Source organism: Theropithecus gelada, chromosome 11, assembly GCF_003255815.1.
Source record: "Theropithecus gelada isolate Dixy chromosome 11, Tgel_1.0, whole genome shotgun sequence".
In the NCBI taxonomy this organism is placed as follows: domain Eukaryota; kingdom Metazoa; phylum Chordata; class Mammalia; order Primates; family Cercopithecidae; genus Theropithecus; species Theropithecus gelada.
Window position 1 is genome coordinate 27,289,624 of NC_037679.1, and position 24,156 is coordinate 27,313,779.

The 24,156-nt window shown below is 38.3% G+C and overlaps 1 protein-coding gene across 3 annotated transcripts in view; it reads right to left on the bottom strand.

The window, feature by feature from the left end:
* Positions 1-4,685: 4,685 nt before the first annotated feature.
* Positions 4,686-24,156, bottom strand: part of MDM1 (Mdm1 nuclear protein) — a 38,392-nt gene continuing 18,921 nt past the window's right edge. For all 3 annotated transcript variants that reach the window (XM_025403475.1, XM_025403473.1, XM_025403472.1), the window contains 4 exons: positions 24,012-24,121; positions 13,037-13,289; positions 7,264-7,323; positions 4,686-5,486 (listed from right to left, as the gene is read on the bottom strand). In XM_025403475.1, coding sequence (XP_025259260.1) covers positions 5,374-5,486; positions 7,264-7,323; positions 13,037-13,289; positions 24,012-24,121 — 536 coding nt within the window. In that variant the 3' untranslated portion in view covers positions 4,686-5,373. The remainder of the gene's footprint in view (positions 5,487-7,263; positions 7,324-13,036; positions 13,290-24,011; positions 24,122-24,156) is intronic.

The following is a 24,156-nucleotide window of genomic DNA, read 5'->3' on the forward strand; positions in this document are numbered from 1 at the left end:
GAACCTTAACTGTTTTGACCTGAATGATTTTTTGACAGGAACCTGAATACTAAGGTATTCACTGTGGGCAAAATTTTCCTGGGATGCCCAAACTGACTATTGTTGAAGTTATGAGTGTAAAGCGCCTACATCTTCCCATAATGTGTGGCATTTGGGTTAGTTTATATTTTCTTCTTAAAATTACAAAACTGAGTTTTATTTAATTCATCTTATTCAAAAAAAACTGGCAGCAAATGTAGGAAATCTTTGATATTGGGCACGCATTCATTCAGCAACCAACCTTGACTATCTTTCCTTTCATCAGTAATCATCGTGGGTACTTTATCTCTGCATTTCCTGACTCAAACCTGATAACATCTCCAATTCATGGTTACGCTAATATCGTCTGCAAATATCAGGTAATTAGTTCCACCTTCTAGAGTCGCTGAGTCACAATACTGTAGTCAGACTTTTTTCGCTTTACCACATAACGGAAATAGACAAATCATTTCAGCACCCCTACCTGAAACTGCCTCTGGGTAAGCTGAATGTAGGTCACAACTGATAGGTCTGTGATGAGAGGCCACGATTTCAGGGTACCCTGTCACCTGCTTGTTAGATTTAACCTTAGCCTCTCTAAAACAAGGCTTTTTTTCTTGTTGTTTTAATGAAAATTTGCCAACATAATAAAACTAAACATTTTGAAGTAACGTTTAAATAGCATATATGAAAACTTTACAGACCTTATGCCATTTAATCTGAAAACTAAATTGGTGAGTTATCCCCATCTGCAAGATGAGGAATACAAGCTCAAAATTCAATTGGCTTGCTCAAGGTGGAGTTAGGATTAGAACATAGGCTACTACAACCCCAAAGCCAGTTGTTCCCAAACTACCTATGAGAATCGTCTGGAAGATGACACATATAGATTCCTAGGCCGTCTCTGCATAGTCTCCCTCTGTAAGTCTATTGTTATTTGTGGCTCGTTTTTATTTTCTAGATGGACTTCAGCCAAGGAAAGAAACTAAACCAAACCATTTTTATAAGCCAAGGAATGTGTAAGTGGTATAATAAATATTAAAGCCGTTTATCTTGAGCTGTTTTTCTGAAGTAGATTGTTTTCTCTGTCAGGCAAGTGATATGGAAAGAATAGAAGAGACTAAGGTAGTAACTAGTGGTGGGCTTGTAAACCACCTCGCAGTAAATGGGAGAAGCCCTAATTCACGGCATCGGTTGATTTCAGTGGTGTAAATGCTCCCACCATGGCCAATTTCAAACTAGTGATAACTTTAACAACTTGCTCACAACGTTCTTGAATATTTAATGATTGGCCATGAGTCAGCTCCAGCATAATACTGGCATGTAGACTGTAAAGGGGAGAAACTGAACAATTTCCCAGCATTATCTAAATTGTCCGTTATGTGGTTTGAATTGGTGTAAACTTTCCAAACATTACCCTACCTGTTGGCCTCATGCTCTGATTTCCAAAGGTGGCTTAGTGTCCCCCAAGTCCTCATTTCTCAATTTCCAGATATGCTTTATATGGATATAGGGCAGAATGAAACCACGGATGGAGACTAGCAGGTAGAGCACTTCGTAGAAGAGAAATGGATGCCATCTTTAAGATGACTGTTCCTTTGCTCTTACCTGCCACGTGGCAGGAGTCGCAGGATGGGGAGCTGCCTCCTGTATGAGAGCTGTAGGGTGGGAATGAAACATGACATAGGATTTAAAGAAGCTTGGCTCTAAGCCTGAGAGCAAAGGGCTGGGTCTTTCTGTGCCTCCACTTGCCATGGTAGAAAGACACATATGGTTAGATTGCAGAGTCAACATTAGCAAGAAAGTTCATCAGCACGGAGCTGAAGAGATCAGTAGCCTGCTTTTAGTCCATGAGTTAAGCTCATGGGGCAAGTTGGCTTCTCAGAGACCCCGTGTGACCAGACCCATTGGTGCACAACCCTAGCTAGTCCAATGACACAGACTGTTGTTTGGCCTGGAGTAGTCTCTGTCAGCAGAATCACCTTGGGAAACTGAGTGATGGTGGTCTGACAGACTGGGCTCTGAGCACCCTAACATGACTACCACCATCAGATGTAAAAGTACCAAAAACATATTCCAAAACCAAACAGAAATAATTCTGGGATCATCTACCACTTTACATTATTTGTTCCTTTGGTAACTTCTAGAAGTCAGGATATTTTCTGGATGTCTGATATGTGCATGCACAATTATAACAAAAATATATAATCCATCCTTGAGCTCCCTAAGTAGCCAACCTCACCGCTGCTCTACATAAGAACAAGCTTGTTTTGAATATTAATTTGCTTTCACTCTGGTTGAATCCATTTGTACAAAAATTCAATGCTCACATACTCTCTTTCCTGACTAGAAAAGGTAGACATTTATCTTCCAAGAAGGCAAAGTGGAAAATTAACTCACAAATGAATCAACCAGAGAGAGAATTGAATCACAGAGGGACTTGCAATTTTAGCATACACACTTCAAAGGAGTTAGTGTGGGTGGATTTCGAGTAAGGAGACCTAGATTTAATTCACCAGCCTTGAGATCTTGGGCCAGTTATTTCAGCTAAGTCTGTTTTCCCATCTGTAAAATGAGGATATTTATACTAAATCTCTTGGCAACATTTCCTCCTATGTACCAAGCATATTTCTCATGTTATTTATCCTTAATCGTCAAAACCATCCTTCAAGGGTTAACTTGAAGTTCAGAATTCCATGGGGATCTAGAGATGAGACCAGAAGTTAACGTGCGAAACCTCCCATGTATGTGTTTTGGTGCATTTTTACAAGGGCTCTCAAACATGGATACACTGAGAATCTCAACACCTGGGGTGAAGACCGGGAGGCGCAGGGAAAAGAGCAGGTAGGTGTATGCACTTTAGAAAAACTTCCCATTGCAGTTCTGTGGTTGGCTCCCCAGTGTGGCTTGTGAGATTAATTTAGACAAAAAGCTCAAGCTACCAGTTTATATTTATTTGGGTATATACTGTATACTCAAAGCAGCAGTTATATTCAAGGTGAATAAAAATTGAATTACCTGGATATTCTGCAGAGAAATAAAAGTACATATCTACACAAAGATTTGCACACCAATACTGATAGCAGTTTTATTCATTACAATCCCAAACTGAAAACAACCCCAAAGTCCACCAGCAAGTGAATAAATTAAGAGGCAACATGCACACCAAAACATGGATGACTCTCAAAAATACTATGCTGAATAAAAGTCAGGCATAAAGGATGGCTCCATTTATATAAAATTCCTGTAAACTAATTTATACCAACGGAAAGCAGATTATTGGTTGCCTTGGGGACCAGGGGTGGAAGGACAGACTGACTGCAAAAGAACATGAAGAAACTTTTGGGGTGATGGAAATATAATGTATCATGATTGTGGTGTTAGTTTCACAGATGTGTACATCTATTCAAACTCATTAAGCTCTAATTTTTAACAATTGCAGTTTATTATAAAGTATGCCTTAATAAAACTAATAAAAATTTGAATTAGCAATCCCAGCTCCTGAATACTAGCAAATCTCAAGAGGCAGTTATCATGTAACAAAGACTACTCACCAACTCAAATGCATGTCTTCTGAGTTGCCCTTAGTGTGAGCAATAAAACTCTACTGGGCCCTCAACACTGTTCTCTCCCCTGGGCCACTGAATAGGGTTTTTAACAGAAGCAATCAATAACTGCAGAGCTAAATTGTTGCATGGAGACTGGGGTCATGACCTTGTCCCCATGAGAACTATATCCTAATCCATCTAACACCTGATAGATCAAGTTCATGTGGTTTGATCACTCTAATGGGTGTACCCAGATTTTACGTCTATAGCTTAGATAAAATAGACTTGAGTTATGTAAAATCCCCTGCAAGCTAGCTCTAATTTCGAACTTCTTTACCATACATCAGTGGTCAGCCATTGAAAACTCTGTCCTAACCAACTAGACTAATCAACCTTTGAGGAAGAGGACAATGATGTATCTATTGTCTAGAGAGATAAGTTCCAAACCTATTTTACAATTAACATGCCTCAGTGCACATATGTATAGAAGCCAATTTGTGTTCTAAAGTCCAGTTATACTCTAATTTCAAACTTTTATTTTCATATTTAATGCCTTAGTAGCCTTTAATGAACAAACTAGTTTAAAGGTCAGTGGACGATAGGCAAATATTTGTACACCTACAGTTCTTTAAAACCTCATGATAATGTAGGATCTTTAACAAACTTATTGTGCACCAATGATTTGCAAATGCACTTTTGACCAAATTATCACTTTAGAACAGATTGTTCACTTGTTTTCTAATCAATAAGCATGAATATTCTGTATATTTTAGCTTCAGTACTTTCTATGTATTATGTAAAGATTTTACGTAACGTAGTTGTAAAATCCGTATTTTTAGAAACTTAAATTTACCATGATTTGCAAGATAAACAGTATGACAACAGAACATGTCCTGTGAGTGAAGAAATACAGTAAAAAAGTTTTGTGTTAAATTTCTGTAAATGAGTCTGCCTTGGAAATTCTCTGTCCTGCATTTGTGTGAAAATATCATAGACTTGGCTCCATTCCATTCTGACAGCTGCAAAACAAGTGTATCTTTTCATTAACCTGTTATGAGTAGAATTCTTCTAAAAGATAATTATTTGTTCCATGTAATAACTTTCTGGAGAAGCCAAACACACTTGATCAATTTTTATTTCAAAATGTCTACCGAGTTTTAATTCTCCATTATACAGGTAACTTTTCAAAATCTAGACATTATTCAAATGTAAGCCAAAGTCCTTACACAAATAGAATACACTCAAAGATCAAAAATATACATATCTTTCAGCCAACTTTGTTACATAACAAAAATATATACAGCTGGTGTTTTCAAAGTACAATTATCTTAACACTGCAAACACGTATAGAAGGAACTAAAATAAAAAGAAACACTACAGCAAAGGTTAAAGGAACAACAAATTCATTTTACAACATCATCAATTATAAAGATATATATATCAAATCTTAGGGAAATACATACTTCACACTGGGATCTTAACTTTTACTTCACTTTGTTTATCTTTTTAGAATATTCTCTGGATAGGTAAAAATCTATCCATGACACCTATTACAAAAGTTACAACATGTAAAGAATTCAATAATCTATGTCTTTGTACTCTGGGATAGATGCAAAAAGAATTCATTAAAAGTTAAATTTGTATAAGCCTATGTTAAAAATTTCCAAGTAAACCGTTCTATTGGAAATTAAATATTTCAAACTAGAAAATGTTAGGAAAAATTTCAAACACTCAAAAGTTTTAACACAGTAAGCAATAAAGAAAAATTATGCCAATGTTTCCTTAGATAAAGGCAACTCAACTAGGTTTATGTTTTACCCCAGAAATCCTCCTTCCTTTTCTTAGCTCGTGCCAGAGTCTGAAAAGCCCGGAGACTAGAAGCTGCAGAGCGAGCAGAAATCTCAGACAATCTGTCCTCATCTGCAATGAAAAAATCCCAAGATTATATTCAGTGTCAAAAATATCTATTAAATAAATATTATGTTTTATATAACAGAAAACTAAAAGCATCAAACTGTGTATCAATGTCAAGTCAGTCAGGAAAAAAAAAAGCAATCTACTGAAATGTAAGATATTAATATTCTCATGATACCTGACAGTAGTTTTACAGGTTTATCATGAATAGAAATCAAACCTTTTAATGTTAAAATTTAACGTTAAATTTTTTTCCTTCCTGAAATCCTGTCATTAACAAAGCACATGGCCTATGATTTCAGTATTACTTGAAAATAATTCATCATAATATCGTTTTATCCTACTTTAAAAAGCACAGCTATTCAGAGCAAAAAGTTTTTCTAAACTTTTTAAAAACAAAATGCCATACTTTAACATGGTATTTACATCACATTTCTAAAATAATCTCACTAAATGTAGAAATAATGTTTCACTTTAATATGCTACCCTTCATTAGTACTGAAATTCCTCATTCTGAGTAAGCAAGAGTTTTATAAGGTTATATATAGACACTATTCTTCCATTAGAAAGAAAACAGGACTGGATTCAAAGTTGCCAGACATTTGCATTTCAAAACATACAACTTGATTTCTAGCACAATGAATTATAACAAAAAGTCCTAAACCTGCTAAACGCAAAGTCTTTAATATATGATACAGAGTATGAAATTTAAATTTACTTCCAATTCAAAATTTATAAGTTCAATAATTCCATACTACTTAGGAAGAATTAAAATCGTGATTCAATTATTCATATTGAATTCAAGTTCCTCCTGCCACTATTATAAGCAAATAAATGTCAGAATAAAAACTACAAAAGGCCAAGCGTGGTGGCTCATGTCTGTAATCCCAGCACTTTGGGAGGCCAAGGCAGGCGATCACAAGGTCAGGAGTTTGAGACCATCCTGGCCAACATGGTGAAATCCCATCTCTAGTAAAAATACAGAAATTAGCCGCGTGTGGTGACAGGTGCCTGTAATCCCAGCTACTTGGGAAGGCTAAGGCAGGAGAATTGCTTGAACCTGGGAGGCGGAGTGAGCCGAGATCGCGCCACGCACTCCAGCCTGGCGACAGAGCGAGACTCTGTCTCAAAAAAAAAAACAAAACAAAACTACAAAGAAGAAAAATGTCAATTTTCTCTAATCATGTATTTGTTTGACCATTGAAAATTGACAAAAATATATAAGCTTTTTTTTTTTGAGATGGAGTCTTGCTCTGTCGCCCAGGCTGGAGTGCAGGGCGCGATCTCGGCTCAACGCAAGCTCCGCCTCCTGGGTTCACACCATTCTCCTGCCTCAGCCTCCCAAGTAGCTGGGACTACAGGCGCCCGCCACCACGCCCGGCTAATTTTTTTGTATTTTTTGGTAGAGACAGGGTTTCACCATGTTAGCCAGGATGGTCTTGATCTCCTCACCTCGTGATCTACCCGCCTCGGCCTCCCAAGGCATTTTTTTAAAAGATAGATGTAATGCTACGCCAAATTCCTGAGCCCCCAGCTAGACAAGGTGGAAAAAGAGAAAGAACACTGACCTCAGCTGTGACGCTGGGCACAATCTCTTATTATGTTTGCCCTAGAACAATATTTTACCAGTTTACTCTCAGCTTATTCATTTGTAAATGGGAGTAATTTCACCCCCTCCCCCGCACAGGGTTTCAAGGATCTAAGGAAAAATCTGTGGAAGTACTTCATAAGCTGTATCACAGACTAGAACTCAAACTTTTATGTTATGTGACTATTGAAATACCTTCATCATTAAAGGCTTCATGCTGAGGTAACTGCGAATTGTTCATCCTTGCTTTTCCCACTTAAAAAAAAAGGCAGAAGAAATTATCCTTCAAAAGCCACTGAACAGCTTATCTCAATTATATTCTACACTGTTAGCAAAAGTAGGCTGTCAGAAATTTTATTAATTTTCAAACCTACATGTGAGTAAAGGTTGAAGAAATTACCATAAAAGGGCCATTCATAATTCATAATGCACTTAGCAAGCATGTAAACAAACTATGGATAACTTCCTAATATTCTTTCCAATGATAATATTGATCTATTCTAACTTAAAAGAAATGTAGTAGGCTTCTGATTAGAGATGGTAAATTAAATACACACATTTACAAGAACAACAAACTCATAGGACAAAGAGAATGGGAGCAAATAAGACACCAAGAAACTTTTTGGAACACGGAAAGCAAATGGAAGGGCAGTGAGTGTATGTCTAACTATACCCAAGTAAGTGGAATTTTAAGCCAGCAGAAGAGTGAAACCAAGAAACAACCAACTTGTTCCCCGATGGCTCTGCGTTTAGGAGTATTGAGTACCACTGAAAGTTGGAGTGAAGGGAAGACTGAACTATGAAACTGACTAAAAATCCTTTTACAAAAATAGTTAATATGCTAGGTCCTCCTTTAAACTTGCACAGCTGGGTAGTTCCCTCTTTCCCAAAAGACACATGGAAGATTCGTCTCTAAAAGTTTACCAGAGCTACTTTGACTGAAGGATACCAGGTTCAACTGTGGGCAGGGGTACTATAGTCAAAACAAGCATTATATATATCATTTACCTCTTCAAAGAGACAAAACATTCCATTCATGAAATAAGAATGGGATGCTGTATAAAAGGAATATGCAATGTTTAAAAAATTCTTAGAAATTAAAAAAAGTAAAAATCTTTTTAAAAAACTAACAGATGGCACGTGGAGAGTCAAAGAGCAGACCCAGTTAACCCATCCCCTGCCTGGCTGTACCCCTCCACAGCTTAACACAAAGGACATAAACTTTGGGGAGTTTTATAACCCTGCCCAGGTGTGAGAAGCCAGAATACCTACCCTGGGCAACATAAGGCAAGCTCAAATACCACTGCTACTACTGCAGCTGGTGCTCTTTCGCAAGCAGCACCTCCTGTTTAGAGGCCAACTGACACAGTCCATTATACCATCTCTAGGTAGAATAATGCTGTGCCCAGAATGGAGAAAACCAGGGCCTGACCTCAGCTATCACCACTGCCTGCAACACCCTAGCTAACCAGTGGTCCTGAATCTGTCTACATGACAAGTTCACCACTATTATAACCAACATGCAAGAAAGCCAGCACCCTAAGCCTATCTACAACCAAGGAATCTCAGGAGTTCCAGATCTTTCCACTGGTGGGAAGTTTCTTTCAGCAGAGACACAACTATACTGCTAGGCTCAGTAGGGAGTCTACCCCATCACCCCAACAGTCAGGCAGCCTTAGTGCTCATGAAGGGTCTTGGAGAAGGGGTCTTCTTTCCCCTTGCCCACCACTGCAGACACAGCTGGGGCTTCTCCCACAGGACTCGGTATTGGGTGTGCCTATAGACAGCCTTCCTGGAACACTTTAGGGTGACTGCTCGCCTATAGGAGAAGCACTCCCCAGATGCAGGTTTGCATGAGAGGCAGAGTCACAATTCCTATCCACTTGGAACATCAACATTCCTACAGACAAAAAGAGGTGCCTGTCTGATCTGAATAGCTGGGACACTGGGACATGAGTGAGGCTACGAGGTGGATAGCTTTCCTGCTGGCCTGGCAGGGAAGCTGAGGTGGCTCTCACCCTTCACCCTGATAAGACCTCCTTGCATCTGAGTGCTCCACCAGCCACCTTCGTCAAGGCTGGGACCTGTGCCCACCAGTGGGTATTGCATTCACCCACCTGCCTTAGCTACAATAAGTTCCTACCCAGGGACACCTCCCCTAATGGCCTGAAGCCTGAACTATCAACTCAGTAAAGAAAATACTGGAGAAAAATTAAATAAATAAAGAAGTACAAACCACAGGGGAATGAGATAAGCTTCAAGAGATCTCTGCCATTCCAGCCCCACAGGAGACAGTGAACTTGCCCACACATTGAGTACACAGCTACTACAACCAGCATCTGAGGAAGCCATCATACAAAGACTCTCTATAACCAAAGAACTTATAAAGACTCTTCACCCGTAAAAGCACCAAGAACCAAATTAAACTATAACAAATTATAATCATTAAAGTCACATTCTTAAGAGGGGAAAAATTTTTTTAAAAAACACACATAGCCAAATAAAAAATAAATTTGAGGACAATTAGAATAGTGCACCCAAAAAAGGAACCAGAAAATAATTCTAGTAATATGACAAAACAGGGTTCTGTAGTACCCTCAAAAGATCACACTCGCTCTCCAGTAATTGATTCAAACCAAGATGAAATCTTTGAAATACCAGATAACAAATTCAGAAGGCTGATTATTAAGCTACCCACGGAGCTACCAGAGAAAGGTGAAAACCAACATAAATAAATTTTTAAAAAGTCAGGATATGAATGAAAAATTTTCCAGAGAGATATCATAAAGAAAACCCAATCAGAACATCTGAAAATAAAAAACACACTTAGAGAAATACAAAATGCAGTGGAAAGTTTCAAAAATAGACTAGAACAAGTAGAAGATAGCTACATGCCAGGTCCAAGGGGGAAAAAAAGCAGAAAAAATAATTTCAGAGCTCAAAGACAGGGCTTTCAAATTAACCCAATCAAACAAAAATAAAGAAAAAAGAATCAAATGAAATGAACAAAGTCTCCAAGAAATATGGGATTATGTAAACAACCAAACTTAAGAATAAATGGTGATACTGAGGGAGAAGAAAAGGCTAAAAGTTTGGAAAATTCATTTGAGAGAATAATTGAGGACAACTTCCCTGGTCTTGCTAGAGATTTAAATATCCAAATACAAGAAGCTCAATGAACTCTCAGGAACTTCACTGCAAAAAGATCACCACCAAGGGGACATATTTATCAGGTTATCTAAAGTCAACATGAAGGAAAGAATTCTAACAGTTGTGAGGCAAAAAGCATCAGGCAACTTACAAAAGAAAAACTATCAGACTAACAACAGACTTCTCAGCAGAAACCTTACAAGGCAGAAGGCATTGGGGTCCTATCTTTAGCCTCCTTAAACAGAATACCTATCAGTCAAGAATTTTGTTAGTTTAGCAAAACTAAGTTTCATAAATGAAGGAGAAATAAAGTATTTTTCAGACAAACAAATGCTGAGGAATTTGTCACTACCAGACCAGCACTACAAGAAATGCTAAGCAGGAGTTCTAAATTTTGAAACAAAAGCTTGACATGCAACAAAACAGAACCTCCTGAAAGCTTAAAACTCACAGGGCCTATAAAACAATACAACGGAAAAAACAAAGTATCTAAGTAACAACTAACATAGTGAATAGAACAGTACCTCACATCTCAGTATTAACATGAACGTAAATGGCCTAAATGCTCCACTTAAAAGATATGGAATGGCAGAATGGATTAAAAACCACAAACCAAATATCTAACGCACAAAGATTCATATAAACTCAAGGTAAAGGGGTAGGAAAAGATATTCCATGCAAATGGAAACCAAAAGCAAGCAGGAGTCTTATATCAGGCAAAACAGACTTTAAAGCAACAACTATCTAAAAAAAGACAAAGGTCATCATATAACGATAAAAAGGTCAATCCTATAAGAAGATATTACAGTCAGTCCTAAATTTATATGCAACTAACACTGAAGTTCCCACATTCATAAAACAATTACTACTAGACCTAAGAAATGAAGTAGACAGCAACATAATAATAGAGAGGGACTTCAATACTCCACTGACAGCACTAGACAGATCATTAAGACAGAAAGTCAACAAAGAAACAATGGACTTAAACAATAGTGTAGAACAAATGGACTTAACAGATATTTACAAAACATTCTACCCAACAATTGTAGAATATACATTCTTCTCATCGTTTCACATGGAACATTTTCCAAAATAGACCACATGACAGGCCACAAAACAAGTCTCAATAAATTTAAGAAAAATCATACCAACTATCTTCTCAGACCATAGTGGAATGAAACTAGAAATCAACTCCAAAAGGAACCCTCAAAACTATACAAATACATGGAAATTAAATAATCTGCTCTTGAATGATTTGGGGGTTAACAATGAAATCAAGATGGAAATTCAAAAATTCTTGAAATGAATAACAGTGACACAAGTTATCAAAATCTCTGGGATACAGCAAAAGCAATGCTAAGTGAAAAGTTTATAGCATTAAATGCCTACCTTAAAAAGTCTGAAAGAGCACAAACTGACAACCTAGTATCACACCTCAAGGAACTAGAGAAACAGGAACAAACACCATGAAATACTAATCCACCATTAAAAGGAATGGAATAATGTCTTTTGCAGCAATTAAGATGGAGGTGGAGGTCATTATTCTAAATGAAGTAACTCAGGAATGAAAAACTAAATACTGCATGTTCTCACTTATAAGTGGGAGCTAAGCTATAAGGACACAAAGACATAGAAAGTGATATAACAGACTGTGGGGACTTGGGGTGGGGGGAGGGATAAAAGTCTACATATTGGGTACAGTGTACACTGCTTGAGTAACAGTTCCATTAAAATCCAGAATTCACCACTACAGAATACATCCATGTAACCAAAACTACCTGTACCCCAAAAGCAATTGAAATAAAAATTTTTTAAAGCAGAAAAGATAGAAGATAAAAATTAATAACCTTTCAAATTTAAAGACAGAGATGGAAAATAGGAGAGGTAAGATAAAAAATAAAATCATGTCCAATATCTGAATAGGAGCCCTAGAAAGAGGAAACAGAGAAAGGAAAGAATTTTTTTTTTTTTTGCCTCCCAGACTTAAGCAATTCTCATGCCTCAGCCTCCCAAGGAGCTGGAATTACAGGCATGCACCATCACACCCAGCTAATTTTTTTGTAGTAGAGACAGGGTTTCATCATGTGGCCCAGGCTGGTCTCAAATTCCTGGCCTCAAGTGATCCGCCTGCCTTGGCTTCCCAAAGTGCTGGGATTACAAATGTTAGCCACTGTGTCTGGCCAGGAGAGGAAATTTTTGACTGATAATTCAAGAAAATGTTCCAGAAGTAAGAATTTTCCAGATTGAAAGGTCTATGGAGTACCAGAAAAATGATTTTAAAAAAATACTCTCTCAGAGGCACATCCTAAAATTTCAGAACATTAGATATGAAGAGAAGATCTCAAAAGCTGCCAGAAAGAAAACACCACATATAGAAGATCTGGAATAAAAGCAGCATCTGACTTCTTAACATTAACGATGACAGCTAGAAAAGAGCTGAGCAATGCCTACTAAAACTGAAGGAAAGTCATTTCTGACCGTGAATTCTACACCCAGGCAACATTTGGCAATGTCTGGAGACATTTTTGGTTGTCACATCCAGAGAAGAGGTGCTACTGGCATCTATCTAGTGGATTCCCTCTGTGTATGAATAAGAACTTGAGAGATATCTCACGCATATACAACAGCAAAAAGTGAACTTAGGTGCAGCACAATTGGTCCCAAAGAGGGATTTTTCCTTTTTAAAGAAATCTTATTAATACATTAACCAAAAATACTAAATAACTGATTTATTAATATAAAGTGCATTCTTAGCCTTTGTACCTATCAGTATAACATTTTATTTTAAAAGACAAAAAATTGAAACCAAAATAATTACCATTGTGCTGAAACTCTGGATCTCTAAGAGAGCCCTGAATTCGACGAGAGGGATGCCAGTAGGATGGAATATGCGGTGGAGAAGGCGACTGTCCAGGGGGATTTGTTGGGTATTCTGGAATTTTTGAAACTGGAAGAGTTGCCTCAGTAAATCTGGGGATATTGTCTTCAGAATCTTCCCGCAAAGGCAGAGGATCAACTGTTTTTATACCAGCAGCTGGAGAAGTCAGTAGGGATACAGCGCGACTTTCTTTCTAAACGACAAAAAAGAAAAAAAAAAAAAAGATGCCTATGTGTAGATATGTAAATAAATAAGCCAAACATTTAAATGCAAAAAAATATAACCAAAATGCAGAAGGAAAAATATGAGAGAATTTATGCAACCTCTATATGGGGAAAATATGATACAGACGAACAGACTTGGCTATATAAACAAAATACGTAGACGTTTTATAAATTAAAAGAAAAACGCAGAACTTGGAAAAATATACAGCTTTTATGATTGACAATGAATTATCATTGCTACATAAGTATTTCCTTAAAAGCAGTAAGAAAAATATAAACCCAATTAAAAGTAGAAAAAGGGTATGAATAAGCAATTCATATACTGTACACACAAATCACAAACAGCAAACGTATTCTACCTTACTAAATATCAACTATGAAATGAAAGCATTGAGATATTAATTTTTCACGTACCAAATTTCAAAAATTAATTTTTAAAAGAACAATGATACCAAAGCTGACAAGGATGTAGAGAAATTGGCAATCTCATAGACTGCTACTGGGAGTACAATCTTTCTGGGGGGACTGGCAAAACAGCAGAAGCCTTACAATTTTGTGTTCTTTGACTACACAATAATACTTGGGGAGTAGTCACAAACACAAAATAATATAAAGAAAAATGTAGCTATGGATGGATTTCTTTACAGTATTTCTTCAAACAGATTAAGAAATAACAATAGAAATCTGAATAAAAATTAGATTTTATTAAGCATCCGGTTTTTAAAAACTATGGTGTAACTATAGATTGCACATCTCCATAAAAATAAGATTATGAGCATTTCATGATGTGAAAATATGTTCACAACAGCACTAAAAATAGATTATAAAACCTTTCTACAGTATGATAAATAAATAACCAAATATTCTAACACATATATACCTAAATACCTCAAAAATTTAACAGTGGATGTCCCTGAACAGTACATTGAGATACTTACCTACTTTTTTAGTTTGGTCAGTATTTGCTGTTTTCCACAATGACTATGTATCACTGTCCTAAAAGTCACTAACAATTTTACTTTTTTAAAAAAGGCAGCTAGCTGGACACAATGGCTCACACCTGTAATCCTAGCAATTTGGGAGGCCAAGGTGGGAGGATCATTTCAGGCCAGGAGTTCAAGATCAGCCTGGCCAACAGGGTGAAACCCATCTCTACTAAGAATACAAAAATTATCCAGGTGTGGTGGCGCACACCTGTAATCCCAGATACTTGGGTGGCTGAGGCACAAGAATTGCTTGAGCTGGGGAAGCAGAGATTGCAGTGAGCCATGATCGCATCACTGTATTAAACAGAGAGAGACTGTCTCAAAAAATAAAAATAAAAATAGTCCAGATGCAGTGGCTCATGCCTGTAATCCTAGCACTTTGGGAGGCCGAGATGGGAGGATCACTTTAGGCCAGGAGTTTAAGACAAGCCTGGTTAACATAGCAAGACCCCATCTCTATTTATTAAAAAAAAAAAAAAAAAAAAAAAATTTAAATTAAATTAAAAGCAAAAGAAGGCAAACCAGTAAAATCAAATACAGTTCCAAACTTTCCTGATTATTTCTTGTAATTGTTGCCTTCACTTATTATCTTTGATTCTATCAATGTAACATTCAAAACATTGCTTTCTAAACTTAGATATCATTGTCTGTGATTGTAGAGCTTATTGCTTCAAAGTGGCCTAGGGCTGCTGGTCTCAACTAATAAACATATTTCAAATCAGTATCTAGGATAAAACCACAAACCTTCCACTTGCTTTCTTTTTCAAACAAGTATCACTTAGGACAATACAAATAATTCCAAAGAGAAATTGTTCTTTTTTTTTTTTTTCCTTTTTCTATATATATGAACAAAATTTGTGATCTTTGTCAAATTGGTTTTACGATTGCTGAAAATACCTGAAAGAAACCTGTAAAATAAAAGACATGGGGTTCCCAGGTTTAACATAACTGATTCTGTGATCTGTTTTTGAGCCTAAAGCCTCAAAAGGCCAATAGGTCTCATGGCTGTACTCAGCCCTGTGTACAGCAGTTCTCCACTGAGGAGCCACAGTGATTGGATTTACCCTGTGAAGCATATCCTATTTGCTTTGTTGCTTCTGATATTCCAGAGGTTTCCCAGTGACATTAGCGTAACATCCAAGAGAATAAACCCCACTTGACAGTGATGAATTATCTTTTTGATGTGCTGCTGGATTCAGTTTGATTGGATTTTGTTGAGGATTTTTGTGTCTACGTTCATCAGGAATATTGGTCTACAGTTTTCTTTTTTTGTTGTTGTTGTGGCCTTGCCAGATTTTGTTATCAAGATGATACTGGTTTCATAGAATGTGTTAAGAAGAAATCCTTTCTCCTTGATTTTGGGGAATAGTTTTAGCACATAAACAGAATTAAAAACAAAAACCATATGATCATCTCAATACATGTGGAAAAAGCATTTGACAAAGTCCAATATCTCTTCATGATAAAAATCCTCAACAAACTAGGCAATGAAGGAACATACCTCTCAAAATAATAAGAGCCATCTATGACAAACCCACAGCCAGTATCATACTAAATAGGCAAAAGCTGGAAGCATCCCCCCTAAGAACAAGACAAGGATGCCCACTCTCACCACCTCTATTCAACATAGTACTGAAAGTCCTACCCAGAGCAATCGGGCAATAAAAAGAAACAAAAGGCATCTAAATAGAAAAAGAGGAAGTCAAATTATCTCTGTTCACTCACGATATGATTCTAAACCTAAAAAAACCCTAACAATCCCTCCAAAAGACCTGATAAATGACTTCAGTAAAGTTTCAGGATACAAAAATTAACGTGCAAAAATCAGTAGCATTTCTACACACCAATAATTCAAGCTGAGAACAAAATCAAGGATACAGTCCTGCTACAATGGCCCCCCAAAAATAAAGTACCTAGGAACACAGCTAACCAAGGAGGTTATCTCCTTGAGTTCATCTCCACATGAACTACAAAACATTGCAGAATGAAATTATAGATGACATAAACAAATGGATAAGCATTCCATGCTCATGGATTGGAAGAATCGATATTGTTAAAATTGCCACACTGTCCCAAAGTAACTTACAGATTCAATGCAATTCCTATCAAATTACCAATGTCATTTTTCACAGAATTAGAGAAAGCAGTTCTAAAATTCATATGGAAGCAAAAAAAAAGGGCCCAAAGCAATCCTAAGGAAAAAAAAAAAAAAAACAAGGCTGGAGGCATTACATTACTTGACTTCAAACTATACTATAAGGTTACAGTAACCAAAACATCACGGTACTGGTAAACAAACAGACACATAGACTAATGGAACAGAAAAGAGAACTCAGAAATAAAGCTATACACCTACAGTTATCTGATCTTTAACAAAGATGACCAAAAAAATGAACAATGGAAAAAGGACACCCTATTCAATAAATGGTGCTGGGAAAACTGGCTGGCCGTATGTAGAAGAATGAAATTGGACCCCTACCTCTCACCATATATAAAAATTAACTCAAGATGGATTAAAGACTTAAATGTAAGACAAAGTACAAAAATCCTAGAAGAAACCCTAGAAAAATCTCTTCTGGACATTGGCTAAGGCAAGGAATTTATGACTAAGTACTCAAAAACAAATGTAACAAAAACAAATTGGCAATTGGGACTTAATTAAACTACAGAGCATTTGCACAGCAAAAGAAACTATCAACAGAGTAAACAGACATCTTACAGAATGGGAGAAAATATGTGCAAACTACATATCTGACAAAGGACTAATATCCAGAATCTATAAGGAATTTAACAAGAAAAAAACAACTCCATTAAAAAGTGGGCAAAGGACATGAACAGACACTTCTTAAGACAAAGCAGCCAACAAACATGAAAAAATGCTCAACATCACTAATCACCAGAGAGTTGTAAATCAAAACCATAATGAGATATCACCTCACACCAGTCAGAATGGTTATTATCAAAAAGTCAAAAAACAACAGATGTTGGCAAGGCTGCAGAGAAAAGGAAATGCAACCCCTGTGGAAAGCAATATGAAAATTTCTCAAACAACTAAAACTAGAACTACCATTCAACCCAGCAATCTCACTACTGGGTATCTACCCAAAGGAAATCATTCTGTGAAAAAGATCTGCACTTACAGGTTTATTCCAGCACTATTCACATTAGCAAACTCATGGAATCAGCCTAGGTGCCCATCAACAGTGGATTGGGTAAAGAAAATGTGGTACATATACACACCATAGAATACTGTGCAGCCATAAAAAAGAATGAAATCATGTCCACCGCAACAACATGGATGCAGCTGGAGGCCATTATTCTAAGTGAATTAACACAGAAACATAAAGTCAAATACTAAATATTCTAATTTATAAGTGGGAGCTAAACAATAGGTACACACAACATAAAGATGGAAACAGACACTAGGAACTACAAAAGCGGGAGGAGAGGGAAGGGTGCAAGGGTTGAAAACCTACCTATTGGGTACAATGTTCACTATTTGGGTGATGGGTTCAATACAGCCCAAACCCCAGCATTATACAATATATCAATGTAACAAACCTGCACATGAACCCTCTGAATCTAAAATAAAATTCAGGCTGGGCACAGTGGCTCAAGCCTGTAATCCTACCACTTTGGGAGGCCAAGAAGGGAGGACTGCTTGAGCCCAGGAGTTTGAGAACAGTGTGACAACACTGTGAGACCCCCAGTCTACAAAAAATTTTTTTCAAAAATTAGCCAGGCATGGTGGCACATATCTGTGGTCCCAGCTACTCAGGAGGCTGAGGTGGGAGGATTGCCTAAGCCCAGGAAGTTGAGGCTACAATGAGCAATGATCACACCACTGCACTCCGGCCTGGGCAACACAGCAAGACCTTATCTCCAAAAGTAAAAAATGGGCCAGATGTTGGTGGCTGTAACCTGTAATCCCAGCATTCTGGGAGGCCAAGGCAGGTGGATCACTTGAGGCCAGGAGTTCAAGACCAGCCTGGCCAACATGGCAAAACCACATCTCTACTAAAAACACAAAAATTAGTCAGATGTGGCGGCAGGTGCCTGCAGTCCCAGCTACTTGGGAGGCTGAGGCATGAGAAATGCTTGAGCCTGGAAAGCAGAGGTTGCAATGAGCCAAGATCACGCCACTATACTCCAGCCTGGTCAACAGAGCGAGACCCTGTTTCCAAAAAAAAGAAAAAAGAAAAAAAGTGAATATAAAATTAAACTTAAAAAAAATAATAAGAAGACGAACTACTAAGATCCTTACTTGGCCTTTCTAATCTCATTTCTTGCCCTCTCCCCTTCCCTCTCCAGGCTCCAGCCACATTCTTAATCTCTCTGGGTTCTTGCCCTAGGGAAGAACACTTGCACTTCCTGTTCTTTCTTTCTTTCTTTTTTTTTGAAACAGAGTCTCACTCTGTCGCCCAGGCTGGACTGCAGTGGCGTGATCTCGGCTCACTACAACCTCGGCCTCCCAGGTTCAGGTAATTCTCATGCCTCAGCCTCCCAAGTAGCTGGGACTACAGGCACGCGCCACCATGTCCAGCTAATTTTTGTAATTTTAGTAGAGACAGGGTTTCACTATGTTGGCCAGGCTGATGTCGAACTCCTGACCTCAAGTGATCCTCCTGCCTTGGCCTCCTAAAGTGCTGGGATTACAGGCGTGAGCCACTGCACCCGGCCCCTGTTCTTTCTAACTGGAAAACATTCTCTGCCCCAGGTATCTGCATGGGCACCTTCCTCATCAGTCAGGTCTCAGTTAAAATGTCATCTCCTTAGAGGTGCCTGTCCTGATGGCCCAAACTAAAGCTGTCTTACCCATCCCTTAGAGATCTGTAGTTTCATTTAATTCACAGTGCTTACTACTATGTGAAATTATTTTCTTTAAAAATTGTCTATTCCTCCCAATGAAAATGTAAGCTTCATGAAGGCAGGGATTTTGACTTATTAATGAATCCCCAGATCCTAGAACAGTGCCTGGCACTTGTTAAGAGCCTATTAAATATTGAATTGAATGAATGAAAATAAAACTCCCCTCCAAAGAGGTTCCTTGTCCAGAGTTCTCTTGCTCAGTGCATGGTACCTCCATCAATCTTGTTGGGCAAGCCAGAAACTTAGCAGGCGTCCCTGTCTCTCATCCCCCATTATCCAACCCAGCATCAAGCCTTAACATTGTTCCCCTTACACAATTGTGCAGTTTCATCCACTTCTATTTCTCCCATCCTTCATCCAAGCTACCAACACCTCCTACGTGGACTACTACAATGGCCTTTTAAGGGCATTCAGTCTACTCTTGCCTCCTATGGCAGCCAGACAGATTTTGAAAACATATATCCATCACAATTCCCATACTTAAAATATTTCAATGGCTTCTCATTGCTCTTGAGATAATGACAGAAATCCCTATGGCGCTATGTTTTCCAGCCTCATGTTGCACCAGACTCCCTGCCACACACTGTATTGGTCTTTGTTTCCTCAAACTCTGCCTTCTTTCTCTCCACAAGATCTTGGCATATGCTATGCTCCCCATACTTTTTTCCTGGTTAATGCTTCCTCTTCTCCTTTATCTTAGCTCAGTTAAGACTTTTTCAAAGAAGCATCATTGACTTCCAAAGTGGTTTCTCATCTCCATGATTAGGCCAATTCCTTCCAGAATAGCACTAAATACTTTTATTCTGAAACTCTTATTAGTTTTAATTTCACTTTTTTTGTGTGTGATTAATATGTATCTCCCTTACCAGACTGTAGGCTTCCTAAGATTATGTACCATGTCTGTTTCTATCCATTATCATTGCCACAGCATATGGGTAAATCTGCTAAATGAATGAAGTGAGCAAATCCACACTTGGGTTTTTAATATAATTTTAAGATTTGAAAATGCTTCCTGATGATCAAACCAATATGAGAATTCTACCCTAAAGTTTTGGTACATACTGATAATTTATTGGAAATTGAATGACCTACAGGTTTAATTTTATACATAATAATGTAATTTCTTATCAATGCTTCTATAAGAGAATATAAGGGGAAAAACTGATGGTGTATATCAAAGTTTAGTGACTCCTCTGCCTACCAGTAACTAAGGGGTAGACACTGGGAAATAACCAAATCTAGCTAGCTCCAGGTATAGTCCCTGGTAGTGCTGGTCACGGAAAATTCACATGGAAGGATATCCAATCAAGTTGTCGATAATAAACTTGTGTACGTATGTACATATGTATGTATTTATTGGTTTGGAGACAGTCTCACTCTGTCTCCCAGGCTGGAGTGCAGTGGTGTGATCTCAGCTCACTCCAACCTCCGCCTCCCGGGTTGAAGTGATTCTTGTGCCTCAGTCTCCCAAGTGGCTGGGATTACAGGTGTCTGCCACCATACCCAGCTAATTTTTGTATTTTTAGTAAGGACAAGGTTTCCCCATGTTGGCCAGGCTGGTCTTGAACTCCTGGCTTCATGTGATCCACCCACCTCGGCCTCCCAAAGTGCTGGGATTACAAGCATGAGCTACCGTGCCAGGCCAGAAACTTGCTTATTTTAGAGGAGTTGGTAATTAAAATGTTAAAAGTGTACAGTACGCACAGTGAGACAGAGATTGGCATTAACATTCTGAGGAATGATATTATTCTACTTAGATTACTCAATAAATTAATTCCACAGTAAGTGAAAATAATACATATAAATCCAGTTGCAAATATGGATTAGTCACTCATTTTGGCTGAATCAGCTGTGTGTATACAGTTGCCTAAAAGCTCACACCTTCCAGATGGCAGCCTGGATTTCTCAGGAGGAGTATAACAGTCCACTAAGATCTGATTCTCATGAGTCCTCTGACTGTATTCCTAATGTCACATTTCCTTTAATAAACCAATGTATACAGAAGCAACAGAAAACAGTTTAGATATTCTGTCACTCCAATAACATTCATTCCATCTGTTACGTGTTATGAGCTGGGCTCTGTTCTAAGCACTGGGGATTAAGAGGTAGAGGGTACTCTGATCCCATCTCCCACCTGTTCCCAAACCCTGAAAACTCCTACTTTGTACTCAAATTCACAAACAGCCATCAGCAACATTCCCTATAGATTTTCAACCTTTTCTCTGAATGTTCTCTATTCTACTCCAACCACTTACACCTATGATTATATGTTAAGCCTTGTCATTACTGGTAAATGCAACCTCTCCATAATCTAAATTTCTGGCCACAATTTCCTAACTTTAAGACGAATCCCCAAGGGTGCCCCAATTCCAACAAGTCTTTTATTTTACCTAGACCATCCATCCACCGATCCTTTCACCTCTGCACTGTTCTCAAGTCCCAGTGTCCTTCCCTCACCAACTCATTATAATCCCTTCTTCATATATACCTTAACTCCATTCCCCTTTTTCTCACTTTGTCTTATTCTCATGACAAGTTGAAAACCCTAGGTAAATGCAACACTCTGACTCTATCAAGTTCAAAACCCTAGGTAAATCCAACTCTCTATTTGATAAAAGTATGCTGCACCTCTGTAGCCAAACATTGCTGGAGAAAGGCACACAACCCTTCCTGACTGGTCTTCCGCCAACTTTGTGACCACCAACCTAAAATGGCCCCTTAACACTGGCCTAAAATATCCCATATTCCCCTGGCCCACTCACTCTCCCACTCTCTGAGAAGACTACTCCATGCCTTCACTTTCCTCAAATCTCCAACATCTTCCCCAGCCTTATTCTCAGCAAGGATTTTTCTTCACACGTCACCAAAAAGCAATAAGAAGAGGTTTTACAAAAGCTGCCATCGCATCTTCCTACATTCACCAGCAGTGCCCATGAGTTCAGCTTTCCCTCTTGTAAAAATAAACAGTCAGTGTCTAAAGCCAACCCTTCCATATCTCCGCCAGATCCTAAGCCCTTTCTCCTACTCAAGAGCATCTTTCCAACAACTTTCCCCTCACTCCTGCATCATCAACTTTTCTCTCTCCAAAATTATTCTTGTCCACATACAAACATGCTGTTATGTCTTCCATCTTGATCTCACTTCTCCCAACTACTCCTGCATTACTCTGCTTCCCCTCTTGGAAAAGAAACACTTCAAAGAATTATCTGTGGCAGCTTTCTCCAATTCTTCTCCTCTTTTTCCTCTTGAATTCACTTGCGCTTAGGCTTTTGTTCCTCCCTTCCACCAAAACTGCCCTTTATCAAGGTCACCAATGACCTCCGTATTGCTAAATCCAATAAGCAACTGTCCTATCTTACTGACCTATCTGTAGCATTGACTCTCCCTCCCCCTTGACACCTCCAGGATACCAGTCTCCTGTTTGTCACCTCACTGGCTGCTCTCCTTCAGTCTCCTTTGCTGACTAGTCCTCAACTTCCCAATATCAAAAAACTGGGGCTTAGACCTGTCTGCAACTATTCTTCTCTGTCTACACCCACCCCCTTGATGATTTCCTCCAGTCTCAATACTTCAAATACCTGACTCACCTAAGCTGTAAAGAGCCTCAAATCTGTACCAATAGCCCAACTTCTCCTCTACACTCCAAACCTATATAGTCAGTTCCCTATTCAACATGTCTACTTGTACGTCTAATAAGCTTCTCAAATTTAGTGTGTCCAGAATGGAATTCTTGATCTTCCCCAACTCAGTTAAATGGTAACTCCATTCTTATTGCTAAGGCCAAAAATCTTGAGTCACCCTTGATTTTTCTCTTTCTCCCACCCCAGATCTTACCCATCAGCAAATCTTGTTGGCTGTACCTTCCATGTATATCCAGAATTGAACTTTATCATATGACCTTGACTGCCACCACCAAGGTCCAACCAACCATCACCTCTTGCCTGGATAGAGTAAGTGACTCCCAACTGTTTTTATGCACCAGCTCTTGCTCTACTACTATCTATTCTCAACACAGCTGCCAGAAAGACCTTGGGAAAAAACTAAGTAAAATTATGTCACTCCTCTGCCTTTCCAATAGCTTCCCACTGCATACAGAAAAAAATTCAGTATCTTTGCTATGATTTACAAAGCCCTACACAATTTAGCACCCCATTATGTCTCTGAACCCATTATCAACACTGCTATCCCTCTCATTCTCTCTCTTCCAGCTACAGTGATCTCCTAGCTGTTCCTCAGACAGGCAGATACCCCCTTCACCTGAGGGTGTTCTTGTCACCTAGACCTTCCCAGATCCGCATACAGGTCAATCCCTTACCTTTATCAGATCCTGCTTAAATGCCACTCTCGCACTGAGGACTTCCCTGGCCACTTCCTGTTCACTTCAGCGGCTTTATTTTTCTCCTTAGTACTAATCAATATCTAAAATACTGTGTATTTTACCTGGTTATTTTGTTTGTCTCTCTCCTCCACTAGAACGTAAGTTCAATGACGACCATGATTTTTGTCTGTTTGTTCTCTGCTATATCCCCAGCACTAAAACAATGCCTGTAACATAGCTGGAATACAACTGCCACACAGGAGATGCTCAATAAAAGTATTGTTTTCTTTCTCTTCCTGTTGAGTCACTACTGACAAAGTTGAAAATGTATCAACAGAAACGCAATGCTTCTAACAGAAAAAAGTCAAGACTTTTGCCTTACTAAAAGCAGGTTAACAGTATCATCCCCTCGTGTGATAGCCACGATTCTCTAAATTCTTAACCTATCATTCATTTATTACATGTCTACAATAATTAGTCACAGATGAGATGAATTTTTTTCCCCAAAATATATTTACCTTAGTAAAATCATTCTTTGAAGTTTCTAAACAATCCTGAGAGGTCATTCTTTTCCTCTGTTCTGGGGCTGGAGGCTTCATCTTAGATGGAGACACTAAAACAGCACCACCTGGAAAAATAAAGAAGATGATAGTTTCAATTACA